Source organism: Papilio xuthus, unplaced genomic scaffold (genome assembly GCF_000836235.2).
Source record: "Papilio xuthus unplaced genomic scaffold, Pxut_1.1 DF827680.1, whole genome shotgun sequence".
NCBI classification, from domain to species: domain Eukaryota; kingdom Metazoa; phylum Arthropoda; class Insecta; order Lepidoptera; family Papilionidae; genus Papilio; species Papilio xuthus.
The window spans coordinates 169,200-179,743 of record NW_013530969.1 but is presented as its reverse complement, the minus strand read 5'-3'; the positions used below and the strand labels follow the sequence as shown (position 1 = coordinate 179,743).

General features: G+C 38.9%; 1 protein-coding gene across 1 annotated transcript in view; it reads right to left on the bottom strand.

Annotated features, from left to right (window-relative positions):
• LOC106117469 (zinc finger with UFM1-specific peptidase domain protein) overlaps positions 1 to 4,524 on the bottom strand; it is a 5,482-nt gene extending 958 nt beyond the window's left edge. Inside the window, exons 1-13 of the mRNA XM_013311804.1 lie at positions 4,231 to 4,524; positions 3,540 to 3,773; positions 3,026 to 3,363; positions 2,866 to 2,927; positions 2,519 to 2,629; positions 1,618 to 1,941; positions 1,431 to 1,538; positions 1,180 to 1,296; positions 896 to 1,085; positions 699 to 822; positions 444 to 615; positions 283 to 374; positions 1 to 205 (exon numbers count right to left, since the gene is read on the bottom strand). The exon at positions 1 to 205 is cut by the window's left edge and continues 19 nt beyond it. Coding sequence (XP_013167258.1) covers positions 1 to 205; positions 283 to 374; positions 444 to 615; positions 699 to 822; positions 896 to 1,085; positions 1,180 to 1,296; positions 1,431 to 1,538; positions 1,618 to 1,941; positions 2,519 to 2,629; positions 2,866 to 2,927; positions 3,026 to 3,363; positions 3,540 to 3,772 — 2,076 coding nt within the window. The 5' untranslated portion in view covers position 3,773; positions 4,231 to 4,524. The remainder of the gene's footprint in view (positions 206 to 282; positions 375 to 443; positions 616 to 698; positions 823 to 895; positions 1,086 to 1,179; positions 1,297 to 1,430; positions 1,539 to 1,617; positions 1,942 to 2,518; positions 2,630 to 2,865; positions 2,928 to 3,025; positions 3,364 to 3,539; positions 3,774 to 4,230) is intronic.
• Between the last annotated feature and the right edge of the window lie 6,020 nt (positions 4,525 to 10,544).

Below are 10,544 nucleotides of genomic sequence, written 5' to 3'. Positions count from 1 at the left end.
ACGTAAACGACACATTGTAACGCTGAGAAGCAGGGCTCCACCGGTCCTCGTCCGGCGGAGGCGAGGCGACGCACCCTGGTGCTGCAGGTAGAGCGGCGGCTTGAAGGCGTCCGGATCCTCGCTGAAGTAGCGCAGCACCCAGGCGAAGAGCGCGGGGTGGCTGCCGTCCGCGCCCGTCGGCTTGTGGAAGTCTATCAGCTGGCACCTGCGCACACACACCCCGCTCCGTCACTCCGGTCGCACGACGCGCCCCGCTCCCCACTCCCCGCTGCTGAACCTTACTTTATCCTGAGCGAGGAAAGCACGGTGACCACCTCGCAGGCGCCGATCCACTTGCGCGTGTTGTGCAGCTTGCAGCCCAGCTGCTCGGAGCCCTGCGGAGGAGCGATCCGTCAGTGTGGGGCACCGGGGCGTCCCGGTCGCAGGCGGCGCGGACAGCGTACCTGCGTGTCGAAGCCGAGCTGCCAGGCGCGCTCCACCAGCAGCTGCAGGCGCGGGATGGAGGGGGCGCAGTCGCAGCCCCGCGCCCCGGCCCCGGCTCCCGCCCCCGCCCCCGCCAGCAGCCGCGCGTACTGCGCCTGCCGCGCCAGCGACGACAGCAGCATCTGCATGTTCCTGTGCCGCAGAGAGGAGAACATGTATCGCGCCAGTGTCGGGGAGAGGAGGAGGAGCACATGATGGGGGGCGCGGCGCGTCACCTGTAGCCGCAGCCCCAGCCGCGGTCGCCGTACGTGCTGGCGTAGTGGTCCACCGCGCTGCACAGGTACGTCTTCGCGATGCTGGGGTTCTGCGCGTTCAGCTGAGCTATCCTCTCCAGAATACCTGAAACGTTCACAATACCGGTGTGAGGTACGAGAGAGAAATGGAAAGGTACATAAAGAGGTCCGTGTGAGACCGTTGGTCCTGGAGGAGCCGGTGTCGCGGCCGGTGGCGGCGGCGCGGCGCAGGCCCACGCTGCGCTCGTAGTACCCGGCCACAGAGAGCGCGCCGCTGTACACCGCGCGGCGCAGGCTGCTCGCCGCCCGCGCCGAGTACGCCTCCTCGCCCTCGCCCTCGCCCTCGCACTCCTCCATGCCGTACTGTGCCTGCACATTATTATTGCATCAACACTATTCCTGCCTTTAGGAGAAATTAATCCACATAAAGTGAGAACAGGAATAAATAAAAAAAGATTTTCACCCGTAACAGTTGAAATTCTTGTTCTTCTCTGTTCTTCTGAGCTTCTCTTTCTGCGGCCGTCATGGTGGAGATGGCGGCATCCTCGCCCTTTTCAAAATGCTCCTCAATATGCTGAATCTGACAGATTACAACATTTGATTTCAATATTATAATTTTTTTTTTATTACTTTTTGTAAATAATTTATCTCAATTGCCTCGTATTTTAGGAAAATACGCAAATTACTAAATATATAAAACATAAGAAAACCAACCAGCTCATGTTCAGAGAGGGGCAGGGGCTGGCAGCAGACGGGGCAGTTGCTGACGGGGCTCTCTTCCATCATCGCCACATCCTCACATGACGCATTATCAAGCTGATCCTACAAAACATATTATATCAAAAAAGAAGACATAGACAGTGTATTTTATGTAAATATTATTTCTTGATATACTACTTACAGATTTTTGAGGGCTCAGAATATCTCTATGCTCCACATTTACATGTACTTCGACCTCTGGTCCGCTTGCAAACTCTTTTTCACATATCGGACATTGAAATGAGGAGGAGTGCGGCCCGGGGGACATGGCCATCGCGCTCAAAGCTAGCGTGGGATTGTCCAGTGTTATGGTGGCATTGTTCATCCCAAGAGTTATATTCTCAGTTATGTTTGCGTTTATGTTCGCATTTGAGAGCAAGGAAGGTGAAGTCAGATCGAAGTGAGCTCTATTTATATGTTCCTCAAGTTTCCTCGGACACGTCGATTTGAAATCACATAATAAGCACTGTAAAAATATCCAGACATTTTAGTTTAAAAAATAAAGTGCGGACACGTTCCCTTTAAATTTATCTACAGTGAAACCACTAATGTTACAATTTTTTATTGTTGTCATTTAAATTATAATGATCCATTACATAAAAACTAAGTTAAATATTTTTCTATTTAAATTACACAGTAACAACTAAGTATATCTCACTTATCCTGTAAATACTAGATATATGTATATTGGTATTAATACTTAATTATATTTTCTTTTAAACGAGCGAATGTAAACATTTAAAATTATCGATTTAAAATAACTTAAATGATATAATCATAAAACAACAAGTACAAATAATTTTGAATTTTGAAAGTTTAGCGAAATGGTTTGTTATTTGTCAATGTCATGCTTGTCATCTGTCAAACTGTAAAAATAACGTTCAAAAACAAACTTTTGTGGTTTGTCAATAGCATCTAAATTTTTGGAAAATATGACTTAAATAGAAAATTCTAAATCGCTATACACTTCTAAGTAAAAGTAATATTTTGAAAGAAGACATATGTTATGGTCAGTTGGGCGAATTATTAGATAGATTTATTACCTGAACCGTAGGACTTGGTGTTGGTGGTGTCTTTTTAGGAGTGTTAGCTTTGAGCTTCAGTGCCAGTTGTGATCTAAGCGGTGATCCTTGACCAGCGCTCGCCATTGATAACTGGAGAAAAATTGTTTGACTTCAACAAATGTTACTAATATTGTAATTACGAATGTATCTCCCGAACGGCGTCTGCTAGTATGTACATAATATGAAAGATAAAGTTTTTTAAAACTTAATAAATCTAAAACTTTAGCAAAAACGGTCTGCCCTGGTTACCACTATACTAGACAGGCTTCCTGATATGTATAGAAAAAGAAATACACTATATACATTTATAGACATTTAAGTCGTACCTTATTTTTATTCGGCGAACCTTCATAATTGTCTATGTTATGACTGGGACTATTATGCATACCTGTAATGACAAAGTTAAGTAATAAAAGAACAGAAAACATTATACTTAACCTGTAAAATGTTAAGTAACAAAAGTCAGTAGGTAAAACTGAAACGAACCCTTTTTGTCGTGACCATTCATAATTTCGCCGTCGCTAGAATTCTCTCTGCTGTGATTTTTTTTTGGTATCACCCCATTACTTATGTTAATGGTCTTCATTCCATTACATAGATTAATATTGGCGGCGGCGGGCGAACGCGAGCAGTTATCGTCGTCCTTCTCACTCCTGTGGTAGTTCTCCTTGTCGTAGTAGCCGTTGTGGTAGTTGGTGTTCTTTGCGATGGCGCCGTTGTGGCAGGGGGCGGCGGACATCTCGGGGCTGTGCCACCCGTTGATGGAGCCCGGCGTGTTGTAGCTGCAGCTATCTGTTGTCGTCATTTTAGAATCTTCATCGAAACTATAGAAAAGGTTAAAATCTTTCAGTAGAAACCTTAAGTCTTTGTAAAATGGCTAAGCAATAACATCTATCAGGGGAACTGGCGTTAACGTCCAAAATTTTAAATTAAAACCTAGTTAATGACTACGGAATTAAAAGGCTTTGCCAGAGTCACTTTATAAACGTCTCCCGCTTACCTAGGACTTTGGTCATCAATGAATGCCATGAGCTCCCTCTCAGGCGTAAGGTAGTGCAGGTGCACGCGCTGCACGTGAGTCACCAGCTGTGGGTGGGGCACGGTGCAGCCACAGAAGGGGCAGTCGGGCCGGCCCGCCACGTGCGCCTCCAGAGTGTGCGCCCGCATGCCCTCGTCCGTCAGCCCTTCGGCCCCGCACAGCTCGCACGTGTAGGGGAACGGACTGCTCGACATCCTGATACATAATACTACAATCTAAATATTTTGTATATAATTATTAAATTTTAATCTATAAATAAAATTGTCTCGGTTCTTTTCTATAATTATACATTATTTTATGACAGCTATATATAAACTTACAAACGCAAATATTTAATTATAATTACGTAATAAAACAACAGTAACTTATAAGTTAACTGGTTACAGTTAAAACAGATATATAACTTAATGAGTAGGATAGAAACGATTCACAACAAATTAGGCTAAAGTGTCAAATCGATAAATTTACCGCAGTTTTGTTTTCAAGGAAAACGCGACATGATCTATATTTTTCTACAAACTAAACACACAATGACAGAATTGCTTCTTTGTAGTCAAAGTGAATTCTAATTGAAATTCAGTATTTTCTTAAGTTATTTAAATACATGTTTGTACAAAAAATATAAATTAAAATATGTAAAAGACGTACTCACTTTCGTGTGTTTTATTGTCAATGTTCCGAGGATATTTGATGAATTTGTTTATCAACACTATCTATAAGGTTTGGTACTTGTGTTATAAGTAACTAATAATAACATTTTCTAACATTTAATTTAACTTAAACAGCTAAAGATCACAACTCGAACATGAATCGCCATTCATGAAATTTACAGGCAATCTAAGAGAAGAAAATGTTGACGCATGCGGGAAGTTCACTCGAGGTCGTGCCCCCTAGCGGATTCTCTAGGACACACGGAAGTTAGAAAAGCTTGCTAGTAGAACAAAATAAGTTACGATTAACTAAATATTATGTAACATTTTTTGAATAATGTCATTTAAAACTTATATATGATGTCTTTTATTAAAAAATTGTAATAAATTAACACATACTATATTTTTTAGTAAATTTATTAAATTCTTTGAAAATAATTTTAGTTTCAGCCAAAAGCAAGTAGATTTTTTAAAAGTAGGTAAATGTTGGAGTGAATATTATGCCATCTGTGGAACTCTGTATAAAATTTGCTCGCGGTAACTTTCCTCATTTCCCTGATTAAGTGGACGAACAATAGAGCGCGCTGCTTGCAAGTTGGAAGTTATTGGCAATGTTAGGGTTTTCACTACTGAAACATTCATACGTAAAAATGTCTTTCAGTCAGTTTCAAGTAGAACAAGCTGTCGATAGTTTAATTTGTTATATTTTAAGGCCAACAGTACAAATTTTAAACAAAGTAGGATTTAAAAAGGACTCATCTCCGACTTAGACTATGTCAAAAAAAAACATGCCGATATAAAACCAAATGGTGGCTGAAAAATGAATTTTTAAAATATTATATTTCTTTTCGTACATCCTCCGAACATGGAAATAATAATGTTTTTAGATTATACGTCACATTATCTGTAAGAAATGTTTTCATTTAAAAACAATGTCTCCTCCGGCGCGTTATACGTATATGTATGAACCTGAGGCGGTGGTGTGCCATGGCAACGTATTATATATTAAGACGTAGACAAATGAGAGGCGGCAACAAGCCGACGGGAAGTGAGTGTGTTACGACTAAATTCTGACAGACTACTTAATGATATTATACTTTTAAAATATTATATGTTCTGTTATTACTTACTGCTTTTATTTTTCATGTCTTTATTTTGTTGAAGTTTGAATACCCTTTCATAAGTAAATAAGTATTCGTATGTGCTTCTTAAACTTTGTTTATTTTTTCTTTTAAATTTTAAGTACATGGTGGCGGACACAAAATTGGGTCTTTAAAACAATGTGATTTGTAGGAAAAAGATTGATGTCTAGTCTTAAAAACGTACTTTCACTACAATATTTTTTGTAACGTTACCATCAAAAAAATCAAATATTGCCTATGTCACACGTGTGGTCGGAGCTTCCCTTTAATATTGCAATCCGAGGTATACCGTAAGCCGCTTGCCTCAAACTGTTCCTTAAGGACTCGTTAAACCTGACCTTTAGCCGCTTCGTGATTTTATCTCATATACTCTGCAAGAATAACATCGTACCCTCAGCATTTCGTATTCAAATTGTCATTAATGCCTTCTTTCTTTTTGCACACTTCTTTCTGTAGCACAGACGATTTGGGCAACAAGCTGTTCGGTCTGGTTTTGGTTGGATTACAGATGAGACAAAAGATTAAAATCAGCTATTTTGAGGGTTCCGTACCTCGGAGGGAAACAATACAGAACCCTTATTTCAAGACCATTCTACTCACGACTTTGACCTAGAGGTAAGCAGAGACAACGTACTTCCATTTGGCGATTTTGGTAGATAATTCTGAATAACTTACTCTCTCTTTCGTTTTTTGAATCAGTTGCTAAATGTAATTACAAGTTGTGATTTTGTAATTCCTTTTCGCTGGTCATTAATAAATCGTTAGCGCGACCGCGAGCACGTATCGTGACACGTACGCTCACTAAATTGTCCCGCAAACGTGATTTAATGGAAACATCGCCCATTGCCCATTGCATTGCGCACTGCGCACTGCGCACTGCGTACTGCACACAAACACTAAATCTTCATTTTCAGTTTTAATATGTAACAGCTTTTTCTAATTGCAGAATTGGTTTTAAAAATATTAAAAGTATTGTTAAGAGAAGTTTACGAATGGAAGTTTTACGATGTTTGAAGTTTTTTTTTTCATTCAAACAACGTATGAAATAATATCTACGTTATCCAGTTCTGTGACTGTCTTGAGTCTTTTTACATTTACATAAATGTGTAAGATATTAAAACTATAAATGTTTATAGAGCTTTGTCGAAAATGTTTGAAAAAAGTGTTATCTGTAAGTAAAAGTTGTTGCAATGTTATTTATCGTTGTGCAAATACAGCGCGGCGGCTTTTGTCCTAATTTCCCGCGCTTTTCCACCTGTCATGAGCGCTAATATACGAGTGTTGCCAGACCGCTTCAGTAACGACGTTGGCAAATATCATTTTATATTTTTTGCTTATTTGAAAAAGCCTTGTACTACTTAAACATGTGAGCAAATATTAAATTAAATATTATACTACATGTTGTACGACAATTTTAAACTTAGAAGAACTACGAAACCTTACACATTCCAAAATACTAAGTTTAGAACAACCTATATAATATTTTTGTTACGTTATTTACCCGGACAATGTTTGTTATCTTAACTGTGCCGTTTACCTTTATGTAGTAAATACATATGCAACACGAGAGGTGCACTGCTTCGTTACAGGCTCGCTGGCTTTTAATCAAGGCCGACACACAGCCTGCAACGTGGCGGTGACTGCACTAATGACTTATGTACCACCAGGTGGCGGTTGTGATCCTTCGCCTTTCATATTAGCACTTGCGTAGGGTTGTGGGATGGTTGTAAAATGCGGCAGGACGTGTTATTCGCTCGATGTGTTTGTCGAAGTCTTGTCCGCGGCATGTCCTGGAACTGAGCATTGGTATAAGTTGTTTGATGATGAGCTCTTTATTGTCATCACAACATATTATCATCATCAAGCTGTCCTTATTCCTACAGAGGGTCGGCACAGTATGTACTACTCCTGCGTACATTTCTATGCGTTCATATAGATTAATATATACGTTATACGCGCATATCGTACAATAAATTATTGAAATGTGAAATGATGATGATGACAAAAATTAAATGTAAGTAATGTACATTTATTATTTACGTAGATGTATGTAGTATGTTGGCAGCACTTTTTATTGCTAATGTTAATACAAAGCGACATTTTGTGCGGCAGTACAGGATGGTACTGTCACATATACAAGCTGTCATGACAGGTGGAAAAATTTAAATAAGGCAGAGTGAGATGGGTCGGGTCCATATCCCCTCCCCTGCTCCGGGCTGGCCCTCCCCTGGCGCGCTGTGCCGAGACATATAAATTACTGTGTAAAAACATTCGCAAGGTATTTTTTTCCACATATGTCGCAAAATAAGTCCACTATATAGGTAAATATTATTTTATTTAGTTTATTAACATTAGGAAATTATTTTTCTATGTGAAGATTATAAGATGAAGTCTTTAAATAAATCAATTTTCTAATCTCAAATTCATTCAATGAGAATTAAATGCTTCGTTTAAAATCGTACTGAATTCGCACAAAGCCTTTGTCGAAAATAGGTTTGATGTAGGTAAATGGTATCGATAACGTATGTTCGGTTGTTCAATGGCAACCACGGCGGAGGATCAAAGGGAGAGTTGTTGAGCGGCTCGTCACAGTTTGCCTTTGATTAAATAACATCGCGCTGTGCCGGCAGCGGTGCTGCCCTCTATAAACTCCTGATTAAATTCAATTCAGTATTTAAATGACAAGCCCAAAACCCCAGCTGAGACTATATTAACCTATATTAACAAATCACAAAGATTTATCCTCACACATATATTAAAAAATACCATGTGAACATTAAGTCTCTTGGAAATTCATAATAAAACTGTATGTATATTTCTATAATAAAAAGAAATAAACATCGTAGAAGCACTAGGACCCTCTTACTTATCGCTCTCGTTAGTCTACACATTTATTGTTGGCTATACTTGTTGTCTTGGTTTAGTTCAAGTTCATTATCATCGACAGATTTAAGAGAAAATACTATTTAAAATTTATCATCGTAATTAATATTTTTCATTTTGCTATTTAATAGATATTAATACGTTGTTATTACATAAAAAGTCTCCATCAATTTAGTCTGCATAAAATCCTTTGAATATTTTTCCATCCAGTCTTTTTGTCTCTAAAATCTAGCAAAGAGATGTGATAATACTTCACCAGCTTGCCTGTTTCCTTTCGAGGAGAATGTGTCACATTGACGTTGTCAGATTAAAACGATCCGTCAGAGTGTGTGAGGGTTGGGGGTGTAGTCCTGCGCAACCTCTTTGTGTCGGGAACTGTCGTGAGTTATATGGGTGCTGGACTGACAAACAGCTGCCAGATGCGACTTTTGCTAATATAATATGCAGGCGCTGCGCTTTCTTTTTAATATTTACGATTTTGAGATAGAGATGGTAATAACGAAACGCACCCACACAAAACCTACAACGTTTGGTTAGTTTTAATTGATATATCTCACTGGATTGGATTGCTTGTTAATTAATTACTACTTTATACAAATATTTGCTCTTAAATAATATAAACTCAATTAGTAAAAGCAATTGTAAAGTTGCTTCCACTATTCACATTTACCAACAAATTAATCATAAAAACGACAAGGCTCAAAGTTTTCCAACCAAAACAACTAATTTAAGTTCTATTTTATTTATGTTTAACTTTTATATAATGTTTTCGTGACTGAACTGTGGGAATTGCAGCTACAAATCCTGCTCATTTGGCTAACGTGATCTGTGACAGGTATCGGCCAAATTTGGCGCTCGCTCACATCAAATCCAATTACAAGCTGTGCCAACTTGATAAATTGACACTTATGTAGTACTCGCAAATCTCCTGCCGCCACCTAGTGAACATTAATATGTATACAGGTAATTTACACCTAACTTATGCCCTAATTTTTGCGAATTACAATGAAAAGAATTTTTAAACTCATTTTACTCTTTACATATCTGTTAAGGACCCTCTTTGTGGGAGATTGATGTGTAGAAACACTCAATTATACCTTCTACAGTTAGTGTAATTTTTTATAAGTTATATTTAGCGTACAGTGAACTGAACAAATGTAAAGCTATAAACTAAACTGTATATGAGACATGTATTATAATTGTTTAAATACATTCAACAAAGCCCAATTACAAACACATCGCGCTCGGAATAACGAGTCGGCCGCGTTATTAAATGTAAAGCTCTGTGTGAGCCCTGTGCGGGATACGGCGGGATCACGTGCCATGTAATGAACCTTATGACATGGAAACTGACAGGACGTAGCCCGCCGTTGTATAACCAACTCCTAGTAGCAATAGCATCGTAACCTAAGCGACATTTAACTGATGAACTCTTATTAAATGGTTCGTTTTGAATATATTTTTGTTTAAGGTAAATGTACTTATTACAATCTTATTTGTTACAAACATAAGAATGGCTGCCAGCTTAAGTTACAAATATCAGTTACATACAGACGGACACGTATTTTAACAAGAATTTTTAGCTTACAGTGTAGCATCTGAATGAATATAATATAAATAATTTCAAAGCGTAATGAAATGTTTGTAAAGCGGTGTTCAAACACAGCAGAGAGTGTGCTGTTTGTTTGTAATGCTGTCGATTATCGCGGGACGAATTAATTAATATATAAATGTTATTATGTTGTACTTATTGTTAATATCTCTTACTTCTACCACGTGGCACTCATGTAGTGTAATAGTTTACTTATCATTTTTAAAAATGATCAATTTTTGACAATGGCAATTTTTTTTATTAGTTGATAAAATATAATTGATATTATAATTGTTCATTGTGAGTTATAAAATACTTATTATTAAAATATGTTTTACAGCATATCGCATATCTATAAATAATTATTAATTCCAAACTTAATATATGTTAAGTAGGTACAACGAGGCTTACCGTGTTCGGGGGATGTTCGAGGGATGTTTGCCGGATGCAGATTTTCACGCTTGGTGCCTCACAACAAAGGGATTTTCATAAGTCGCAGAGTATGCGTCGGAAATGTGAGCCCGGTGTCTGTGGGCGAGGGAGGGGGGTGAGGGTAGCGAGAGGCGGGGCGGGGAGGATGCTGTGTGCATCCACTCACACGGGTTATAAGGACTTCAAAACACGACCCAACAACTATGCACTAATTAATCTCCATAGGAATTTAAAAAATCTATTCTTATTTATATGATTAACGCATATG